The 24,396-nt window shown below is 43.3% G+C and overlaps 1 protein-coding gene across 9 annotated transcripts in view; it reads right to left on the bottom strand.

Annotated features, from left to right (window-relative positions):
* The window catches only part of PTPN13 (protein tyrosine phosphatase non-receptor type 13), a 981,974-nt gene that overhangs the window by 119,387 nt on the left and 838,191 nt on the right, over positions 1–24,396 (bottom strand). For 8 of the 9 annotated variants that reach the window (XM_086961883.1, XM_086961886.1, XM_086961885.1 and 5 more), the window contains 3 exons: positions 21,997–22,152; positions 8,762–8,915; positions 2,610–2,753 (listed from right to left, as the gene is read on the bottom strand). In XM_086961883.1, the coding sequence (XP_086818009.1) occupies positions 2,610–2,753; positions 8,762–8,915; positions 21,997–22,152 (454 nt within the window). The remainder of the gene's footprint in view (positions 1–2,609; positions 2,754–8,761; positions 8,916–21,996; positions 22,153–24,396) is intronic. The other variant, XM_086961888.1, reaches the window with a different exon arrangement.

Here is a 24,396-nt window from a genome sequence, read left to right as displayed (position 1 = left end):
CAAGCTCGGTGTCATTGGCGCCGCTTCCGCTGTCAGCGCAGGAAGCCGCACAGGGCTATGCGTTGACTGGCAGTGAAAGCCTGGCGTCAAACCCGGTGTCGCAGGCATCCCGGGCGTCGCCGACACCGCTTCTGTCGTCCACGCAGAAAGCCGCTCAGGGCTATGCGCTTGACGAGGAGAGCCCAGCATCGAACCCAGTGTTGCCGGCAACGCCGGCGTCACCGACGCCGCTTCCGCCGTCCGCGCAGGAAGCCGTACAGGGCTATGCGCTGGCTGGCGGGGTGTGCTAGAGCCACGGCCCAACATAGTCGCCTCGGCTCCAGAGGCAGTGTCAGTGCAAACAACCCTGGTCAGGGAAGGATCCGCCGATGAGGGCCCGGCCTGAGTACCAACCGCCTCTGTGGGGCCAAAGGCGCGCCAGGCAGAGAAGGAGACTCAAAGTAGGCCTGAAGAGCCCGGGAGTAGGACTGCATTTGGGCGTGTGTAGCTCCAACTCCTGGGAAAGGAGGGTAAGGAGGAGGTGTCCTCCAGGCACCCGTAGCTGACCCCGTACAAGAGGAGTGAGTGCCAGCGGCACACCTACAAGAGGTGGACCTCAGTGGACGCTTGTGGCTCCGCTTACCATTTTGAGGGTGCTGGTCGTGGGAGCCCCCTCGGGAGCGAGTCCCCTCAGGAGAAGGAGAGCGTCGACGAGAAGAAACTGGCCCGGACAGCTGCGCGGCCGATAGCTTCATACGGCGTTCCCGAAGGGACTTCCGCTTCATCTGTTGACAGTCGCCGCATTGCTTGTAATCGTGGGGCACACCACTGAACCACTTGCAAATAAGGTGCGGATCAGTCCCGGACATCTGACGTGCACAGGCCTCACAGGCTTGGAACCCGGAGGGCATTGCACACTGTTCCGGTACGACACCAACGGTGTCGAGAAGGCCCAAAAGTAGGCCAGAAACTGCTGGTTTACCGGATACGCGTTGTGACATGGAAAAGAAGAAAACTGATGTCGGCGGGGCGGGACATATATGGCTCCGCTGACGTCACAACCATGGATGACGTCAGGGCGGAGCCGTGTGGCAAAAATCTGCAGCTAGACGTCTCGATCAGATAGCATTTATGCCTTGTAGGTATGTTTTTTTGGACACTTTGCAGATATAAATGGATCCAATGTTAGCAATAAGCATACATTCATGTCCAAAAATAGCTTTGTGAATGGGACCCATTGTCTATATTGATTGCACACCAAATATCAACAATACATAAGATATCAGGATCAGGTCTGCGGCAGTGTTGAGTGGCAACACCCACTCATGAATATGTTTAGTGTTTGCTATACTGATACCAGCAAGGCTCACAGTGACTCAATATTGTCATGAAGAAACAGAAGCAGTGAATAAAAGAGGTACACTGGAAGCTGTGGGAAGGATGCAAATGTTAGGGCAGAGGCAACACAGAAAAAGAGCCAAATATAGCAAATGTTTCTGTCCAAAATTTAGAATAACTTCCCCAGGTAATCTTCCTACATGTCTGTTTGTCAGCTGGGCTAAATCCACGACTAGCTCAGTTCAGCGAGCATTATTTTTTGCCGAAGAGAACAGCTGGTGTAAACTCACAATTTTGCAGGTTTAGAGATAGTTATAAGTATTTTGAGGTTTTTAATCTTTTTTGGCTCTTGGTCACGTTTGTGCACTGCTCTATTTCTATCCATGTTGGGAAATATTTAATTTTTTCTGTTTGCACCACACCCAATGACTCATGCATGTGGGTTTCAGTAAAACATGGACAGTGTCATGAGGATTTCCTAAACTCTTCCGCTGTTTTGGTTACCTTTAAAGGTTTTCTTTTTTTTTAGTTTTATTTTGAGCTGTGATTTGTTATCTTTATTTTGTCATTTAATTTTTTTGCTATTTCATGAACTTTTTTTTGTGAGGAAAGCAAAGCTATGGTCCAACATTAACCAACCAATGAAGTTTCTAGAGGTAACTATTATGTTTTCCCTTTTCCATCAACATTGAGAATAATAGACCAGAATACATCCACAGTATAATCCCTTGAGATGAGTTGGCCAGGAACTGCTGGTAGTTCCAGTAACTAATGTAGATGCACAACCCTTTGCTAACCCTGAAAACAGAAATTTATTTTTATGAAGATGTCAAAGCCATGCTTTTCAAATAACCATTTTATGATATCCATTCCTGGTCAACACTTCACTTCTTTCCTAGAAGTGATTGTGTGTGTAATAATCTATGGTAAAAATAATCCAATAAATGTATATGTTGAATAAAGTATCTATTGATTGACTGATATAATAACAGAAAATTGAACTACAATGTGCTTTAAATATCAGTTTGGAAACTGCTTGGATGTAATTAGGTTTGAGTTAAATGTTTTCAATCTTAAGCATAGATCTATACGCTGTATATTAATTCGTTTTGTATGAAACATATTTATATATATATTAAAGAGAGCCAATGGCATTCTGGTGTGTCAATGGGAGGTGACCTATTACAGTGTGAGTTACATTAGAGACTATCTCCTAAAAAGTTCCATCTACAATTATAGAGACATTCCTAGTTTGTTTTAAGGGTATGATTCACCATCAATGCTTAAGATACCTGGTCTTTGATCCTCTGACACTGCAATCTGGTTCGTTGATTGTAAGAGGTTCTGGGTCTCCTCATGCACAACATTAAGGAGAGATTGGATGACATCTTGATCATCATCATCATCTTCATAATATTCATCCTGAATCTCAGCATCTGGAGATAAAACAAGACATAGATTGATCAATGTCATTAAAAAAGAACAATGTGTAAGGCTTATGAAACTGAAAAATCACTTGTGGCAAACCTTATAAAATGGAAGAGTGGTTTAACTTTAAGTGTTAAAGCCCATGAGTACATTGGTGTGTCTGCAGTATGCCCAGCACCTTTTTCAATAGTCAGATGTGCACTGTCAATTCAAGATGTAAATGATGATTAGTGCTGTGGTGAGTAAATCCAGGAAAATCAGCTGGATTCGGTGAATAGAAAAAGCTTGTGGTGATGATCGAAACGCAGCCACTCATCTGAAGACAGCACCCTCAAATCAATCATACATAGCATTAACAGAATGCAAGTACTATAGACTCCCTCTCTAATTCCACAAGATGTAAAGGAAGCATTTTTTGCTACAGCAGCACAAAAGCTAATTTGAATATATGTTTTAATGGGAAAAAAGGTGGAAATTTGATCTAAAGCAAAATATCATTCATCAGAATGATTTTAAGGATAAAAAGCACACATTAGTACATTCAAATAAGGCCTGGGTATTTTTTGTTGTTGTTTGTTTTGTACAAAGAGCATGAAATGTCTGGATGGGAAAATTATGATTTAAAAAAAAAAACATCTCACTATCTCAAATGCGATCGCAGAGCTGCCACAAGCAGTAGGACATTGTCACCAAAAATGTTTACAAGATAATGTTTGCATGTGAATTTGTCTCTGGCAGTGTTAACAATCTATTTTTTTAGTCTATTCCACAAAGAAGGGAAAACATAATTGTCACTCAACTGGAAACGGACATCTCACTGTGCCCAAAGCTTTGCGTCACTGTCAAATTCAATAAGAGATTGACTCAACCAGCTCATAAAATAATACCATAATAAAACAGCTACATAAAGACCGCAAACTCTCATAACAAAAGTAAAACGTCAACAAAATATAAATAGCAGCAATAAGCCCGAAGAGTTAAAGTTGATGAATTTTAAAAGTGAAACGAAAAAGCCTTAATTTTACATTTTGTATTTTACTGCAAAGCATGGTTGTTTAAAGAAACTCATGCAGTACGATCAGCACAAAGTAACTATTTCCCATCAGGAAGGTATGAGAACTGATCACAGACATTCTCCAGAGCTGTAGAACAGGAAAAAACTCAAAAGATTTAGAAATACTCACAAATATGCAAGGTTTTAAGTCAAACCTAAGGACTGATTGCAAGAGTAAAGGTGCTGTATCCTGAATAATTATGTTACACAGTTGCGGTGACCCTAGTGTATTGGAGGACTATTCCCTACCGGATATTGCTGCTCCCACAGAGAATAATCGGATTAAGGAGGCTGGTTTCTGTAAGAACTGTGGAACTTCAGATAATATCATGGCTCTTCAAACATTGATTGAAAAATATCATGTGGGTACTTTATATTCTGCCTTTATTGATTTCTCCACTGCGTTCGATAGGGTTGACAGTGGGATACTGTGGAGGAAATTGGCTGCAATGGGGATTCCCGCATATTTATTTAGGTTGATTGTTGCTAGGCACTCTTCAACTTGGACTCAGATTCTGATAGGAGGGAACCAGGGTATTTCCAGACACATAATGGTTTGAAGCAGGAGTGCTTACTTGCGCCCCTCCTTTTCTTCGTTTACATCCAGCACTTACCTCGCAGAGTTGCATAGCGTAGGAGACCCCCTAAGCTAGGATCGATGAGTGTTGTATGTTTACTCAATGCTGAAGATGTTGCTCTGTTGGATTTAACCCTGATAGTACTACAGAGGCATCTTTCTGAGCTGGGAAACTATGCTGATTAACACTTAAAAAAAATAAACATCTCTAAAAGCCAAGTTATGGCCTTTAGGTGCCAGGGGTGCAGAGTTAGAAAGGATCTGCACTGGTTTCTGGGGAATGATACGTTGGAAGTGGTACAGTTATAGCCATAGTTAGGTAGCATTTTTTCTAGTAACTGCTTAAATAAGGATCAGATTAGTCAGTGTAGAAGTAAGGCACTTTCTCAAGACTCTGTCGTTTGCAGACTATATAAGTGTTGGGGGCAACAACATTTTGCCCATGTTTTGGTGTTTTTTAAGAATTAAATTCCGCATTCATTGAGCTATGCCTGGTAAGGACTGGAAGAGTGGTATCGGTCATTGCACCATCAGGATTCATGCAAGCCGGGCCGAAGACGGCTGAAATGCCAGAAACCGGTCCCCGGAAGCTTGTTTCCTTCCCAGTATAAGAATTGGCTTGGTAGTTTGGTCTGCCCTGTTCCCATGATGCACTGGGCCAGGGTCGGACTAATTTGCACATAGCCAAGTTCTGAGCTGGGACGGTGCAGTGAGCTAAAAAACGTGATGGATCAAGCCCTGATCTTTGGACTGGATAAGAGTGGTCTGCTTAATTCAGACACTCTGTTCATCACCACCCCCTTTTCTGAATCATTTTTGTCCACCATAAGCGTGGAAGGGTATACTCAGATGTGAGTCCCTTGCTCATTGCACCATCAGGATTCATGCAAGCCGGGCCGAAGACGGCTGAAATGCCAGAAACCGGTCCCCGGAAGCTTGTTTCCTTCCCAGTATAAGAATTGGCTTGGTAGTTTGGTCTGCCCTGTTCCCATGATGCACTGGGCCAGGGTCGGACTAATTCGCATATAGCCAAGTTCTGAGCGGGGATGGTGCAGTGAGCTAAAAAACGGTGATGGATCAAGCCCTGATCTTTGGACTGGGTAAGAGTGATCTGCTTAATTCAGACACTCTGTTCATCACCACCCCCATTCCTAGCCATAGTTAGATAGCATTTTTTCTAGTTACTGCTTAAATAAGGATCAGATTAGTCAGTGTAGAAGTAAGGCACTTTCTCAAGACTCTGTCATTTACAAACTATATAAGTGTTGGGGGCAACAACATTTTGCCCATGTTTTGGTGTTTTTTAAGAATTAAATTCCGCATTCATTGAGCTATGCCTGGTAAGGACTGGAAGAGTGGTATCGGTCCCTTTTCACGAAGATTGAAGGGCGTATTTGGTGTAAAAACTGTCATTTGAATTTTTCAGGTGTACCTTTGGCTTTTCTGCCTTAATTTGGGCTCCTCCCTACGAATGTGTTTGCCATTGCTGATGTCCTGAGGTGGGGGGATAAAATACTGAATAGTGACTCAGGATCCATCCAGGCTGCAATAACAAAATAAAAAAATGTATTTTAACTTATAAGAAAGCTTTGCATATGTTTGAAATTGGTCAGAGTGAAGTGGCACCCCTCCCAAAGCTTATCTTGAAGAATCTGGTAAAAAGAACCCATCTATGAAGTTAGTCTGAAAAGGGACATTGTACTGCGTGCTCCGCATGCCCAGAATGAAATAGTAGTGGCGAGAAGCTTTTGTAAAAAAAAAAATCCCAACCATATGCTCCATGGAACCTTCCCCATGTTGTGCGCAGAACTATTTTGTTATTAAGGTTGAATTTGCTCTGTTATGTATTTCCACTGGATCCTAGGAAGGATTACCTAGGGAGAAGAGGCTTTGTGGGAATTATGTTCAAGATTTAAATTATATGATATACGTTTGTCCTCTCCTACATTTCTTGCGATGTCAATTGTTAAGACCATTGTTCTTAAAATACAACATAAGTTCGGTAGCTAAGGTTCGAAAATGTCTCTGTGCACTGCCATCAGAAATAGTTTGTGCAAAATGTTTTACATTTTTTAAACAATTTTTAAAATATATTTTTGATATGTTTGTACATTGTAATTGTATATTTACTGTAATTGGCTTGCATTTGTGGAATAGGTCATTTTAGGCCTTAAATATTTTGCACAGTATCACTAGAATTACTGTATTAGTATTACTTTGCAAAGCTGAATGTGTTGCACACATAGAAGCACTGTATTAGTATTGCACTGTATACCATTTTGCAACACTTATATGCTGCGTTTGTTAAACTTGTATAGTTTCCTCTCCTAATATTGTATTACAATGTTTAATTGATTCAATAGTGCATTTTCAAATTTTTTTGTCAGTGTGGCTTTTTTTAACCTCGTAATTCATGGCTTCCTCGTCTGTTTCATAATTCTGTATATTTTATACTGTATGAATTGTCGTTTTAAAATCTCGTTTGCATTTTATGTGGACCTCTTTGAGTTCCAAATCATAATAAAATCTTTGACTTTGAAAAGCCTTATTTCTCATTTTGTATTTTACTGCACAGCATGGTAGTTTAAAGAAACACATGCACTACGATCAGCACAAAGGGCCCAATTCACAGAACTAACTTAAGACAAAATCCTAAACTTACTACCATATTGGTATTCACAGAAGGCACTTACTCATGTTGGTATTCACAACTAACTAACATCCTAACTTTAAGACTTTCGGTATTCACAGAAGGCATTTAGGAGTCCTAAAGTTAGGACTCCTAACTTTAGGACTCCTAAATGCCTTCTGTGAATACCGAAAGTCTTAAAGTTAGGATTTTTCTCAGTTTAGGAGTAGTAAAGTTAGGACTCCTAACTTTAGGACTCCCAAATGACTTCTGTGAATACCGAAATGAGTAAGTGCCTTCTGTGAATTCCAAAATGGTAGTGACTTTAGGATTTTGTCTTACGTTAGTTCTGTAAATCGGGCCCAAAGTAACTATTTCCCATCAGGAAGGTAACGGAACAGATCACAGACACTGTCCAGAGCTGTAGAAGTGTAAAAACCTCTAAAGATTTAGAAATGCTCACAAACATGCAAAGCTTTAAGAGTTCTACAACCTTTATCAACATAGCCTTCCAGCAAAACTCACTATACTGTTCATGGTATAGGATTTAGTCCAAAAGACAATCAGCCAAACGTTAAGGACTGCCTGCAAGAGTAAAGGTTTCATATGCTGAATTTGCGAATCTGATAAGAATTTAAAACCACCCTAGATCAGACATTATGTTATACAGTTCCCACTATTTCGGATGTAAGCAGTATAAGTGAGCTATATAGATAGAATGGCAAACCTAAATGCTTAATGTGTAGTTGTTGTAAGTCTACTGTGAATAGCAAAACCAATGGTAATTAAGATTTTATTTATTCCTCTTTTACATTTGCTACTGTATGCACAGATGCAACACTCACAAATAAGAACTAGTGGAAGAACTAAAAACACTGCTCACTACAAACTAAATTTCTACTTCAAGCAACGATAAGAAAAAATCCCTGCCAAGTTTCTGACTGGCTGTTCAACCTACCTAGTTAATATTTATTCAGTAGGTTGCAAATTGCAACTTACTCCGATTGGTGACAATCACAGGGATAATGCTCTGCAAGGGTCAGCAGAGAATGGGACTGCCTTTCAGGAAAAGAAGAATTTTTCGTTTTTTTAAAGTTGCCCGATTTCTTTGAAGGGATTCCCTGGTCCATTGCCCACTCCCTTTGAAACTGTTAAACCGATTCACAAATGGGATGTGGTATAAAAGGGCCCTCTTGCCTTTTGTGAATTAAATAGCACCCAACTTGTGAGTCTGTAAGTTGTAAATGCTTGACACACATGAAAGGGATTCCGTATTTGGAAAGGGCATTCGAAACAAACCCCTGCCAAATACTGAATCAGTGTTCATTTGTAAGACCAATTTCAGGGTCTGTAAAAGCTAACCAACCCCTAAAATGTGTTTAGCAAATTGAAAATAGCCTTTTTATGCTCTCAAACTCCAATGTTTGCAACTACACAAAAAACTTGGCACGTATCTCCTTTAGGGAGATAAAGGTGGAAGTCATTTGAAGAGCTGACCCTCATGGAAATCAGTGGCTCTAAAGCTAAATCCATGCACTGAATGAATGATAGGGGGCTTTGGTCAATAGAAATAAGATGATTCAAAGGGATGGATAAGATCAAGGTTATCTATTTACAATGTCCTATCATTGCGATAGATACATGCCCTTCTACAAATGCTTCACATTTCTGATGGGCTCACTTGTAGCATTACCAAATATCATTGCCACTTTATGTTATTCTTTCACACTGAATATGTTAAATAATCATTTCTTACCTAAAATGCCATTGTATGTAGAAAAAATGGATGACAAATATGCATCAGTCGGAGGAGCTTCTCTAGCTATGTCCAATGTGATGCACCCTCTTGCGTTTCGGAGGCATGATACTGCATGTGCATGAGAAACACCAATCATTCTCTCTCCATTCACCTGAAAACATAATATATATATATATTTGTTAGCTATTGTGTTTTTATTTTCCATGTAGCACTGAACAAGCTTTTAGGAGAAAAGGAGCACTTCACAGAAAACTTTTATTGTAGCAGGTACGTCTGGAACATAAGATGTTGTACACATAATAGCAGCAGCGGCCCGTGCAGATAAGAGCGGTGGACCAATGGGGCGGGGATTCAACAGACGGCCTTGAGGGAAAATTAAATAAAGAATTAATTTTCCCTGCTTGTCATCAGCCGAAATGCACCCACCCCCCACCCCGGCCCCAGAGCTCTTATTGCACAGGCCGCTGCAGCAGAACAGCATTATTTGGGATGTGAGGATGAAATTAGATTACAGTAATCAGGGAGAGTGCTGATGAGAACCCAGGCTTCTTGTAAGCAACAGGAGGACACTTTTCCTAGTATGACTTGTCTCTAACTGGATCATCTCAAACTGACTCCTTTGACCACATAGTCGTCTCTACACACAGTTCTAGGCATCACTTTCAGAACTTTTGGTTCTCTTGCATCATCAATTCTACTAACAAAGGCCATGATTCACAGTATTTCTCCACTTATACTTTGGAAATAGGCACCAAAAAAGTGAATATGAGAGAACAATCATAATGATCCAGACTGAAATAAAATGACCTGCAGATAGAACTTAGTACTGAGGACAATGTACAAATACAATATAGTAAATATTTGACAGAAATAAGTGTACAATTATTGTGGAAAGGGACTAAAATGTATAGAATATCCACCAATGTTCCCAGGGTGAGAAAACAAAGAGAGGGGACAATGTCATGATTCATAGGATGCTGGGAAAGAGGTTTCTCCACAGGGAAAACCTCTGCTTTCAAATACATAAAGTTTCAAAATGCACTGAGGTCCCTGTTTGCCTTTCGCTGTTTTACAGGAAAAAAGCCTAGTGAGGAGGAGTACATATCAAGATCTATTACTTGTCTAAATTCCTAGTGTATGCTGTAAGGTTTTAGGAAATTTCCGAGATACATAACGGTACAACTCTTGCTCTACGTCTGTCATGCGTGGATTTCTGTGCAAGTAAAAAACTAGGCACTGGGATTGCCCACCTAGCGGTTACTTCGTAGATGGTAAAAAAGCTAAATCAGGAATTGAATGCTTTAGTAAGGGACTAATTTAAGCATGCATCATTGTCTAGGCAAAGGGAAATTAATAGATTAAAGAGAGTAAGAACTAGACTTAAGGCTGCCGAACAAGGGGGGGTGGAGTATTCCAAATGGATCAAACTGAGAGAAGTCCCACATTCTGGTGACTCCTGCAAACATTGGGCCCTAATTGCTGAATTCTGAGATAGTAGCACTAAGGCAGAAGCCATTTTAATATCTGATGCTGAATGGGCCTTATATATTTCACAGTTATATGCACTAAACACTAGGAACAGTTTCAATTAGGAGTCAAATCCTGAGCCCTCCATGGTGAAAACGTACTCCTTCCTGTTATAAAATAGAGAGTTTTATTAAAGGGGCAAGATACTCTGGTGCAATGGGCTCAGATGATGTCCCGATAGCCATCACTAAACAAGATAGCCTGGCATGGGCTCATTTCCTTTACCAGGTGTTTTCTTACTGCTATGCTTACAGGATTATTCCGCCCTCTTGGAGAGGAAGCATAGTAGTTCCAATTTAAAATGGGCCCTAAGAATTCTCCTACCACCTTTAGGCAGATTTCCTTATTGGATGCAACCGGAAAACTGTTTGCCAAGAGCATACGTCTTCACCAGCAGGATTCCGTAAGCATAGTGGCAACTTGGACAACATCTCTGTTTTACAAACTTTGATTGAAAAATATCCAATAGGTAAAGGAATGGCCTTATATACCGCTTTTATAGATTTCTCCAAGGCCTTCGACCAGGTTGACGGGGGAACGAGGTGGAAGAAACGTGTTGAAATGGGGATTCCTGGGCATCTGTTAAGATTGAATATTGAATTGTATTTCCTTACATGGACTGAGGTGCTGATGAAAGGCAACAGGGGCCTGTCAAGTAAAGTGGTAACTCATAAGGGCTGAAGCAAGGGTGAATATTAGACCCACTCCTCTTTTCTTTGTACATCAATGATATACGACGCCGAGTAGGGCATTGTAAAGGAGATCTGACTAAATTAGGTCCTATGGAAATGTGTTGTCTACTTTATGCGGATTATACTATCCTATTGAATCTAACATCAACCGGTTTGCAAAGGTGACTTAATGAGTTAGGGTCATTAGGCTGATGATCACTTAAAACAAGCATTGGCATAGCCAATAGGTCTCGCCTTTGGGGCTTTATAAGTGTTCAGCTAGAGCTATTGGTTTTGACAGTGTTTGTTAGCTAACATTGCTTCTCTTCTTATTAACAAAAGGCAGGGCATGGCTTAGCTGCGCATGGTGGTGGAGAGATGCCCAGGGCAATTAATTACAAGTAGCCAAGCTTCGTTTTCCAACAACAAAAGCAATTCAACATTCTGCTTATTGCAAGCTTGCATTCCAAAAGTTCTTTCCCTTACTGAATATCGTGCTGGATATATAAACAAGCATTGACAAAATCAAGGGGGTCTAGCTGTTGCTGTCAGCCTAAGAATTGGCTTGGTAGTTTAGTCTGCCCTGTTCCCATGATGCACTGGGCCAGGGACAGACTGATTTGCATATAGCCAGGTTCTGAGCTGGGATGGGGCAGTGAGATAAATAACAGTGATGGATCAAGCCCTGATCTTTGGACTGGGTAAGAGTGGTCTGCTCAATTCAGACACTCTGTTCATCACCACCCCCTTTTGTAAATCGATTTTGGCCACTATAGGTGTGGCAGGGTATACTCAGACATGAGTCCCTTTCTCACTGCTCCATCAGGATTCAAGCAAGCCGGGCCGAAGAGGCTGAAATGCCAGAAACCGGTCCCCGGTAGCGTGTCTCCTTTCTGGTAAAGAATTGGCTTGGTAGTTTAGTCTGCCCTGTTCCCATGATGCACTGGGCCAGGGACAGACTGATTTGCATATAGCCAGGTTCTGAGCTGGGATGGGGCAGTGAGATAAATAACAGTGATGGATCAAGCCCTGATCTTTGGACTGGGTAAGAGTGGTCTGCTCAATTCAGACACTCTGTTCATCACCACCCCCTTTTGTAAATCGATTTTGGCCACTATAGGTGTGGCAGGGTATACTCAGACATGAGTCCCTTTCTCACTGCTCCATCAGGATTCAAGCAAGCCGGGCCGAAGAGGCTGAAATGCCAGAAACCGGTCCCCGGTAGCTTGTCTCCTTTCTGGTAAAGAATTGGCTTGGTAGTTTAGTCTGCCCTGTTCCCATGATGCACTGGGCCAGGGACAGACTGATTTGCATATAGCCAGGTTCTGAGCTGGGATGGGGCAGTGAGATAAATAACAGTGATGGATCAAGCCCTGATCTTTGGACTGGGTAAGAGTGGTCTGCTCAATTCAGACACTCTGTTCATCACCACCCCCTTTTGTAAATGGATATATAAACAAGCATTGACAAAATCAAGGGGGTCTAGCTGTTGCTGTCAGCCTACAGTGTTAAAGTTTAGTTTGTTGTGGCCCTTCATGTGACGAAGAGGGGTGTGAAAATGATTTATTTGTGTCTAATAAATTACAGTGAAGTGTGTGTGGTATATTTTACACGAAGTTAGATATAGCAACTATTAGGAACAGTGAGAATTAGAAGTTCTGATATACCTCTCTTGACTCTACTTTGTTCTTCTTTGCGCCTAGAGCACGTTTCTTCATATTACTGAAGAGGTTGGCTGACCACCACTAGAACGATTTCACACTTACACCCCCAGACCCATGTAACACATCACCACCCCTAAATTCAACTCAGAGTCTCTTGCTACAAATCAGAACTTAGGCACTGCAAATTTCCATTCACTCCAAAAGGGTCAGTCAGGCCCATGCCGTGCCAGCGATGCATACAACATGTAGATACCAATGGAGCAGAAGGCCAGTTTCTCGAGGATAGAATAATATTTTTAGGCACAGGGACATTGTTGTCCAAGCTGAAATTGTGAATATTTGAGTTAGCATTAAAACAAACAAATATTCAGGTTGGCAGCTTCCCAAGGGGGACTCATGACATCTTTGTCCTGCATCCAGACCAAACTAAAAGGGTCACTGCAATCATGACATTGGGGAGAGAGGTAGAGGAATAATCTGTTCGGTACCTCACAGAGACTAACAGACAACAGAAGACCTCCTTGCCATCCAAAAATGCCATGATTTCAGCCCCAGCAGTCATTCATCTGTAGAAGCCTCCGCCTTTCTGTTCGCCTGCAATGGTAAGTAGAGTCAGATGCAGGTAAGTGGCACACCACAGCTTCTTTGTGTTTGTGGTAGTCCCAGCACTCCCCCGAGTGCAGATGTGTCAAGTAGGACTGTCAAAGCCTCATTTGCCACCCAAGGTATTCACGTCTTCTTACTGTGTCTCCTCTGTCCCACCAGGATCAGTGTTTGCAGGTAGGAGTAGGGACTGGTGCTGAAGGCTAAAACGGACATGCCACGTCAAAACCATCGACAGAGAGTTGGTCAGTCAGCTATCCATGAGGTTCATGTTCACCATAGCGCTTTCCATATCCGAAGCGACCGAGTTAAAGATGAGGAATATTACGAAAACGGATCAGCCAGGCTGGCGCTCATTCAGAAAGCGGCCATCACACACAAGGCCAAGCTCTTCCCCGGCCTTTCTTCATCTTCACCTTGGTATTGCTCTGACAAGTAGGAGTTCCCTTCAAAGTACTTTACCTTGCTGAAGCTAGCAAGCATATATAGCATTCAGGTTATGTTTAATGTTGTTTTCTGCCAGAGAAGCAGGGTTAGGATTGTAACTAAATAAAATGGAGCAACCCAAAAGCAAGTGAAAGCTGGCTGCTGTTTGCTACTTGGGATCACTGTGATACTAAGAAGCCCATCCTAAGGAAGGACACAATCGTATATCAACACAATATGCACAGCTTAAGGCCCTGACCAACTGCAGAACAGGGCAGGACAAGGAACTGATCTATGACCCAGAAGGAAATATAGCAGAAGTGCTTGGCCCAAGAGAATATGTTTCTCTGGAGTGAAAAGTTTCTCCTTGAAGCATTTAAATATCCAGCTTTAAATTGTATTCCAGTGCTGACCAATATTCGTATGTAAGCTAACCCTAACGTGTTTCCTAAACCTGCAGCATTTTAAAATTCCCACACGTCAAGGCTAATACCCGTGTTCAGTCACCGCTAATCCTCCCCTTTAGCAGGCAATGGTTGGTGCAGAGGGCAAGGATGATCTCCTGTGAGGCAGCGAGCCATCAGCTGTGTTTGATCTGTCAGTGTTTGTATTAGCCGAGGCCAAATGGGCAGAAACAATCTGTATGCCTCGTTTAGGAGATGAAGAACAGATTGTCAAATGATGAAGTTGGCAAGGAAACAATGAGTAAGGTAAGAAAGCGGGCAAATTGCACCCTGCAGACAAGAAGGGATAGGCTGTAATCGCCACCCTAAAAAATTGAATGTGTTTTTCTATAGATTGGCTCAAAGAACTGTCAGAAGAGCATGAGGTCTGTTGTGTAGGACTTCAGAGTGGGGAAGTGGTCTGGAATGTGAGGTGAGACTGTTGGCTGTCTTCACGGTTGTGGTTATTATAGTGATGCGCATGCACAGCACTGAAGAGGGTCGCAGGGGCCCAAGTTACATATAAACCCCTATCATATTGAGCGGCACATGCATAGTGATGTGGCACGTTACTAAATTCTGTCCGACCCCTGCCTAGAGCTCCCAGTGTGAGTGTATTGCCAGTGTTTGTGTGAGTCTTTATAAACCTGTGCAACACCCATAGTCATGTATGCGTTCGCTAGTAGGCTTGGATTATTTTGGCTTTTAATGTGGATGTAAAATGCAGCATTACGACCAGTTTGCAGTAGTCACCCGACTTTAAAATAGTAAAAATATACAGTGCAACAAAGGTGTAGTTTGAACAATCTAGACAGTGGTAACGACACGAGCATCAAGGTTGTGGTGATCTTACATGTCAGAAGTGCTCTAGATGTACTAAGATTCCGAGTCAGTGAGGTCAAAAGAGTCCACAGAAACTACCCAAGAGGTGAAGTATGACTGTGAAGCCTTCAGCTGCTGGTGTATGCACCATGAATGAAAGTCTTGTCCAACTTCCTGTTTACCTTCCTTGACCTACAGCAGTCCTGGCTTTGCAACAACATTTGACACACTGTACACATGTAGAACTATAATAAAAGGGCAGTAACAAAATTAACAAGCGCGCCTGCCTCGCGCTGCAGCAAGAGAGGCGGAGGGGTGCACCCGTGAGTGGTGCGCACGCGCTGGAGAGAGCAGTCTGCTCTTTTCCGTAGCACATACTCATGCTTGTGGTGCCCACTGTGCACTCCCACAAGGCGTATGCCACCACAAGCACGTGTGTGCTTTGAAAAGGAGCAGCACGACGGCTAAAGGTCTCCTATGCGGCGCTTGTGCGCTGCGTAGGCGAGACCTAAAAAGGAAAATGCTACTTACACAGAATGCATCTGTTCTTGGCATGTAGAGCTGTAGAATCTCATGCTTATGCATAGATCGACATCTAGTGTTGGGTCCAGATGTTTGCACTTTGTTTTTCTTTGAAGAAGTCTTCCTAGTCACAAGGTAGGTGACTCCTCCTTTCGCTGATAGTGTGCATAGTCATCGACTCCATCTTCAGGTTGCTTTCCCGCAGAGGGTGAGAGAATGGAGTAGCAGTAAAGAATAGAGATGGCCATGTGTATGTCTGAATAGTATCAAGAGAATTACAGCAGTTACAGGTACCCGGGGAGGCAGGTAGGTGCATGAGATTCTACAGATCTGTATGCCAAGAACAGATACATACTGTGTAAGTAGCATTTTCCGTTCGAGGCATGTGAGCTGTAGATCACATGCTTATGCATAGACCATACAGCAGTCTCCCCTAAGCTGTGGCTATCCTCTAATTGATGGGAGTTGTCTGAAATAATGTAAATAATGTCTGGCCCACATTAGCTTGTTGTCTGGCTAACACATCCAGGCAATGGTGTTTGGTGAATGTGTATGGTGTGGACCATGTTGCAGCTTTGCAGATCTCAGTGATAGGGATGTTCCCTAAGAGAGCCATAGTAGCTCTTAGTTTACGTGTGGAATGTGCTATAGGAGATACCGTTAGAGTCCTTTTGGCTTTTGTGTAGCAAATCTGAATACATTTAACGATCCACCTAGCAATACCTGATTTGGATATAGGATTGCCCTTGTGAGGTGGTGCAAAAGCATAAAAATGTGTCTGGTGTTACGAAAAGATTTCAGTGTAATACAACATTGCTCTTCTAACATCTACGGTGTGGAGCTCTTTCTGCAACAGAATCAAGTTGAGGGAAGAAAACAGGTAATTAAATCGGCTGATTAATTTGAAATGCAGATACTACCTTAGGTAGGAATTTGGAGTCGGTACGAAGCACCACTTTATCTTTGTGTAGCTGGAAAACATGTTCTTCTATGGTTAGTGCCTGAAGTTCACCCACTCTCCTTAATGAAGTGATTGCAATGAAGAAAGCTGTTTTCCAAGTAAGGAACTGTAGGTCACATTTGTGCATGGGTTCAAATGGTGGGTCCATAAGCCTTGTGAGGACTATGTTAAGATTCCAGGTGGAAGTCTTGGTGGTGTAAATCTTTTTAGTCCTTCCATAAATGCTTTGATTACAGACACTCTAAATAGCGATAAATGTAGCCTATTTTGAAGATAGGCTGCAATTGCAGCGAGATGCAGTCTGATGGATGTACAGGCCAATGATGACTGCTGTAAATGTAAGAGCCACTGAATTCAAGCTAGCTTGGCTGATGAAGGGTGACATACCCTGAAACCGGTCCCAGGATGCTTGTTTTCGGTCCAGGGAGGACCTGGCTTGGCAGCTCGGTCTTGACTGTTCCCATGAGGCACAGGGTCAAGACTTATTTGCATATGCTGGGTCCAGACTGTTGTGGCGTAGTGGGCAAAAGAACGATGGATTCAACACAGATCTCTTGACTGGGGGAGAATGTTTGAATTATTCAGCATTCCGTCCCTCATGTGTTGCAGTAAATGCAAGAGGTATCAGATAATGTTTTGTATGGAAGCATCCAGAGGGTTGATGTTATTGTTATTGCAATAGATAACAAATCGCTTCCATTTGGCTGCCGAGCAGGCTCTTGCGGTAGGCTTTCTAGCCCCTTTAATAATGTTCAAAGAGTTTGGTGGAAGGTGCAGATAACCAAACTCTATGACTTCAGGAGCCAGATCGTGTGCATCAATTGTTTGGGATCTGGATGTTTTATTTCTCCATGGCTCTGTGTGAGGAGACTGGGAGTTAAAGGTAATTTTTGATGCGGTACCAGAGAGAGTTCCAACAGGGTTGTGAACCAGGGTTGACGTGCCCACGTTGGAGCTATCAGTATTAGTGTGAGGGATGTTCGTCTGAGTTTCCGAACTACTGATAGAATGAGTGGGAGAGGCGGAACAGCGTAAGCAAATATCCCTGACCAGCTCATCCATAGAGCATTGCCTTTGGATAACGTGTATGGATACCTGGAGGTGAAGCTTGGGCATTTTGCGTTTTGGGGTGTTGCAAACAGATCTAGGTGAGGGACTCCCCAAGCTTGGAAGTATGGGTGGAGAACTTGAGGGGGAAGTTCCCATTCATGTATTTGATACCTCTGTCTTCTGAGGGGGTGGGTAATCTGGTTGTTGACTACTGGGAGGTTTTCCACTAGGAGATAGATATTGTGGTGAATAGCCCACCTCCAGATTTCTTGGGCTAAGTGGGACAGTTGAAGAGAGTTTGTCCCCCCCGGTTTCTGTATGTAATTCATAGCTGTCATGTTGTTGGTTCTAACTCAGACTGCTTTGCCAGAGAGGTGATCTTGAAAGGCTTTGAGAGCTAGAAAGATCGCCATCAGCTCTAAATGATTGATGTGGAGCAACTTTTATTGGTGGCTCCACAGGCCGTGCACTGTGTGTTGTTGAAGATGAGCTCACCATCCAGTTAGGGATGTGTCCGCTGTTAATACTGTCTGTGGAGGTGGGTCTATGAACGGCCATCCTTTTCACAGATTTTGGGTGTTCCACCACTGCAGAGAGCGATGAGTACAGCCGCTTACCAACACTAGATCAGTTAATAGACTGTGTGACTGGTTCCACTGAGACTGGCTAAGCATTCTTGAAGTGGACGCATATGTAGCCTGGCATGGGGAATGATCATGCTGCAAGATGCCATCATTCCCAACAGTTGCATAAACACTCGAGCTGGAAGTGATTGAGTGGCTTGAAATTTGAGAATTAGCGCCTGAATGTTTTGAATTCTGGCTGCGTTGGGAAATGCTAGAGCCCTTTGAGTATCCAGAGTGGCTCCTAGGCAGTTCTGAATTTTGTTTGACTGAAGATGTGATTTTAACACATTGACTGCAAAGCCCTAGCTGGTGAAGTAACTGAATGGTTACGGAAGTATGGTTGTGGCATTGTTGGTACGTACTGGCTTTGATGAACCAGTCATCCAGATAGGGGAAGACATGTATGCTTTGTCTTCTTAGTTGCACAGCTACTACCACCAGATACTTTCTGAAGACTCTGGGGGCAGTGGTGACTCCGAATGGTAGTACCTTGAATTGGTAATGTTGACCTACTACAGCGAACTTGAGAAATTTGCGGTGAGCCGGATAGATTGGATTATGAAAGTAGGCATCTTTTAAGTCTAGAGTAGAAAGAAGGTCGCCCTTTTGCAAAAGGGGTAGAACCTGTTGAAGTGTTACTATGTGGCAATGCTCTAACTGTATGTAAGATTTAGTTCTCAGAGATCTAATATTGGTCTGAGAGAACCGTCCTTTTTGGGAATTAGGAAGTAAAAGGAGTAGGTGCCCGATCCTTGATGTTGTGGTGGTACGGGCTCTATAGCTTGTTTTAGATGCAGGGATTGTGCCTCTTGTTTAATGACTGGGGCAAGCCGGTCTTTAACAGCCAGTCATAAAGTTAGCGGAAGACTTGTGCCTGAACTCCGAATGCCTGCTGACACTACTACCCTCAGACCTGTGGGGTGCTGGTGAGACCAAAGGGGAGCACAGCGAGCTGAAAATGTTCCTGCTCCATTATGTACCCGAGGTAGCATCGATTGGCTGGCAGGATGGGTATATGGAAAGAGATGTCCTGCGGGTCCAACGCTACCAACCAGTCTCCAGGGTCAAAGGCAGACAAGACTTAGGCTAGAGACAGCATCTTGAATTCCTCATTCCTGAGGAAGACGTTGAGAGAGTGCAGGTCTAGAAAAGGACCTCCATCATCCTTGGGAACCAGAAAGTAGCTAGAATAACAAGCATGTCCTACTTCTGGTGCTGGCACTATCTCAACAGCCTCTTTGGCCAAAAGGGTTGGCACTTCCGGCCACACAATAGGGAGATCGTCCTCCATCGGTCACTGGGGGATGACAGTGGAAGGATCACTTGTCTGCTACTATAGCTTCCCAACCCAATAAGAATCACTAGATCCTGCCTCCCGCCATGTGATATGCTCCCCTAAGGGCATGGTAAAGGGATTTTGAAGCTGGAGCTGTGGGTGGTGAGGGAGGAATCAGGGGACTGCGTTGCCCATTGACCATGGCAACTGGGCGGTGGGCACTTTGGCATTGACCACAAATCTGCTAGAATCCTCCTGAGGCTGGACAGGCTGGCAGTATGGGACAGTTCGACCAAGTACATGAAAGGAGCGGTAAGGGTGGTGCAGTTTGTGAAGTGAGCAGACCATCCCAGAGAGAGTGCAGTAGCTGTGCTCTCTTTAAATTGCTCTAAAACAGAATCAGCTTTGTCGTCAAATAAGCGAGTCCTGTTGAAAGGTATGTCCATAAGGGAGTTCTGGAAATCACAGACAACGCGGCTGATCACAGCCATGGATGGCGGCGAATAGAGTCACTGGTGCCAAAGGCATGCTTGAGGGATTGATGGTGTCCAGGCCACAACGAATTGTGAACCTAGCCACATAGCGACTGTCTTGGTTGGGCTGGGGAAGGACAGGTCCGAAATCCTAAAGGACACCAGGGATAATTTAAGCCACCAAATTCCAAAGGGTGTGGGATTTGCGTCCTAGAAGGCATCTGTCATTTATTGAAAGGAGGGCTAGACTGGTGGAAGAATAAACGTGCTTCCCAAATGATTCCACTAGTTTGGACTCCCTATCTGGGAGAGTAGTCAGAAAAGTGTTGGGATTAGATCTGCTCAAGGATGCCTGCACCACCAAATGTTCGGTGAAAGGGTGCTGAGAGAGGAATGCAGTGTCGCCTAGAGCAGGTCGATGGCCTCTCTCTATTTGTCTGTTGTCTGGTGGGCCAGAGCAAGACTTGGCCCAGGCTCCCGCAAAGGTATCTATAAATGCCTCATTGAATGGCAGAAAGGATTGAGAAGCTGTTTGTCCCTGCTAGAGGACATCTTACAGCACATTAGTTTTATCTCCAAGGTGGAGAGCTGGAGGTCAAGGACTTCAGCCACCCTATGCATTACCATTTAGTAGGTAGTAGATTCTGCAATGGCTGGAATGGGGGGGGGTTTGAGAAGGCCTGTTTGAGGAGAATTATTGAAGCATTAGCCTCCTGCAAGTCATTATGACAATTGTCATCGGTTAGGGGCTGAGCAAACTCATAACCCTTATCATAATAATTTTCAGACTCTGTGCTGAAAAATGAGTGTAGGGTGAGTTGTCGCCCTTGTGGAGGCAATAGATCAAATGGAGGACACAGCCCTTCAACTGATGTCAAGTGCGACTTCGGTTGAAGTCAGAGGGGCCAGACTCAAAGAGAACTATGGGTATCTTCTCTTCCGGCATCAATGGATTTGGTACTGGAATCGAAGTGAAGACCCTGGGACCAGCACAGGCCGTGGCACCGACTGAGTGGTCTGGGCTGGAGCTGGAGGCGTTATGAAGGGATCAGAGGGTTCAAATGACAATGAAGGCAAACCTGCTGGCAGTGCTCCAGAAGGAAAAGCCTCTAGGCTCCTAGAAGCCCAAAGGTACGCTAGAGGGAGGCAGAAAGGATCCGGAAAGCCGGAGCATGGCTGTGCGGAACTCATTGATCTGTTGTAGAGTGGTAGATGGCCCTGGAAATTCGGGCTGTGCCTGACGCAGTTGCAGGATCGGCTCCAAAGTATGGTAACTCCAGGAGAGGGATCGAGAGCCATAGCTCTGACCTGATTCAGGCAAATGCAAGTGGCGAGAGGGGGCAGAGTTCTGCTTTAATTACATATGCTTCTTTTTGGGCTTACCAGGTGATTCGGATCATGACAAAGACCGACCTCTGGAGCGGGAACAGGGCAAGGACCAAACCTTGGATTGGACCGTGACTTAGATCTGTCTCGTCGAGGAGTCTTGGGTTTGACAATGTAAAGTTTTGCCTTGTGGTTCCGGATGGCCTTCGGGTTCACCGACGAGCTATCACTGCATACTTTGGGGACTTGACTCCATACACCACAGGCACAACTGAATGGGATCTGTCACATTAATTTGTTCACAAAAACCTACAGAGCTTGAAAGATTTCCTTTTTTAAGGGTGACAACCCTAGCAAACAAAAATGTCAACAATATATTGAGGTAAGTGTCTCTGAGAGACAAGAGAATGCTATGGATCCATGCCTGGTGGCTTGGAAAGAAAGGAATTGATGCCACAGCGCAGGAGTGGTACCTATAGAGGCTTCACATAAATTTTCTAGAGCAGAGCCTTGTCAGTGCAGAGTTGCAGTGATACTGTTGAAAAGTTTCCGGATCTAGTCTTACAGCTAGAGAACATTCAAAAGATGAGGAATCTACGGTGAGAAGTCTCTATCAGTAACATGATTTAACAATTAGTGACTTAGCTTTGAGTAGGTGGCAGGTACCATGTCTTAATGTGTGAGATACCCATAACAAACCCTTAGACTGTGTAACTGTAAATTCCTGAAATGTTAAAAACTCAAAAAATAAGCACACAAGAAAATCATTGCCACATAACGTTTTTAAAGCTCAGCAGCAGAGGGAAAAGAGTGCTATTTAGGTATCTTGTAAAGTTGATTACCTGAAGCAATCTGTCTCCAACCTGTAAACTCCCATCTAGGTCAGCTATACCCCCAGGACTGATGGATTTCACAAAAATACCAAACTCGCCTCCCACCAAGGAAAATCCCAATCCTCCAGAGACAGGCTTTTCCAATTCAATATGAATCACACCAGCCTGAGAACACACAAAAACAAAAGGACCAGCGTTTTAGAACTGAGGCTAAGAATATTTTGACTGAAATCTAACTGCTCAAATTACCTTTAGGAAGTTGAAAACTTTTAGATGTAACAAAACGTGCGTACACATATTGCAGATCGATTTTTGAAACTTACAGGTGACAAGTCTGTTTGTGGCATTCTACTAATAGACAGGGTCGTGAATAAAAACAACTACTGAGAGGCAAAATACGGCTGTTAACATTTCTTGTTTAACAGGAAACCTTCACAAAACCAAGAGCTCCAAACACTGCATAAGTGAACTAATAGACTTAAACCAGATCAAAGTGTTTCAGCTATGAAAACCTGCCAATAGCACCTTACAAGTTCAATAATACATCATTTGCTGATGGCATCTGAACATACACAGTAGTCTTGGACCCAGTTCAACTCCTTGTATTCCATCATTCCACATTCTATTTGCTCCCAAATTACCATGACTTTCAAAAATCAATTAACAAAGTTAATAGTTAACCGAGTTTAGTGTCAAAACATATTTTACTCTACTCACACAGATGTTTTACCAAAGCTTACTCACAGCAATGCTGGCAAGCTTGATCTGGGAGCCTGAAAGAACAAGAACCAGTACTATTTAACCAGGGTATTATTGTTTATTTTCATTCAAATGTGCTGTTTATGTCGCTCGGTTTTTGTTACGAAAATGACAACATCGCCAAGTGAATGGATAATGAATGAAAATGTATTTACTAAAGTAATAGTAGTGTTCTTGTGTGCAGGAATTTTTCCAGGTATAATACTTTCTGAATACTCTCTTCGGCCAGAAGTTAAGTTGCAAATTATATTTATAAAAAAAGAATGTTGGATTAGTGGGAATGTTCAAGGATTTCCAAGATCTAAACGAGTTGGCTTAGGGAAAGTAGCAAAGGTACTGATGGACACTGTGTTAACTGTATAGACTATTCAGATTTGACATATGCCGGGCATACACATAGGCTGTGAACCCAGAAGACATTGAATATTTAGTCAAGCTGAGGTGCAGGCATAACTTACATCCAAGACTGTGAAACTGGCATCGCTGAATTGTGAATGGGGAGAACACTGTAGATTTCACAATTAGTAAGGACAGCAGTACCTAGGAGATCGGACGACTGAGAGGAAAGGTGGACATTCAAGAGGGAATGTACATAGGAATACAGAATACATCAAAACTAATAATCCTGGAGGTATGCCACCTTTGCCTTCTAAAGGTTATATTTATCATCAAATGGTTCCCAAGGAAACTAGAGAAGCTAACACAAACTATCCTGAGTCACAGACTTACAAAGAAAGTGTCAGCTCAGCTAAAATCAAGTAAGCACATTGACATTTTTCACAAAGCAGCTACTCTCAAAACAGCAGCAGGACCCTCTGGTACAAGATGCCATAATTCCATCAGTCACCGTCTTGTTGGCTGCACAAAAGCACTCGCTGATGCAGAAAACAATCAAACATGTTAGAGGCAGTTTTGAAATCTCTATATTCTTGGAAGTTAATCAATTTTCAGTAAAAAGTTAACTGTTCATTTTATCTTCCTGAAATCTTAACACTCAGTGACTAAGAGCTCTCTTTGGACCAGATATTTAAATCTCTCCTCCACCTTAGATGGTTATAGAGGTAGAAAAAAATAAGAAATGTTATTGATTTGTTAAAATAAAACTGCATCAACACCACAGGAAGAAAAGCTGGCTTAAACTTCGAAGTCAAATTATCCTTCCAGATAAATTGTGAATGAAAAATTTGCTGATAAGGGGGCGGAGCTTGCCAGCTCATAAAATGGCCACGCATTAGCGGAGCTTCGCTGAGCAGTTGACTTTATCCTACACTATTCTGGTGCTTTTGCCACTCGTTTTGTCGTATTGTGAGTGCCCGGTGTGTTGGAAGTTCCTCCGCGATGATCTATATCTCACACGACCGGAGGCGTGGATGCTGCGGCACTGAAACGTAGACCCCTGGCTACCAACGTGCGGCGCTCTCCTAGGTGGTGCTTTTGTGACGAGGTTGCTCCTGCTGGAGGCCTCGCTGTGAGAAGCGCGAGGGCTGCCTGGGGCCTCTATCTACTGGAGTCTCTGCTGGGTGCCGCGGAGGGCCGTAGAGAGACCAATCGCCTTATCGGAAGAAATACAACCCTGCATATCATGGGCGTGGACGGCGCGTACTTAGCCTGAGCCCCCCCTGGGAAGGCAGAATATTGTGGAGTGCGCAG

This window comes from Lissotriton vulgaris, chromosome 3_1 (assembly GCF_964263255.1).
Source record: "Lissotriton vulgaris chromosome 3_1, aLisVul1.2, whole genome shotgun sequence".
Taxonomy (NCBI): domain Eukaryota; kingdom Metazoa; phylum Chordata; class Amphibia; order Caudata; family Salamandridae; genus Lissotriton; species Lissotriton vulgaris.
Note: the sequence above shows the minus strand (reverse complement) of the source record. Positions and strands in the feature narration are given on the sequence as shown.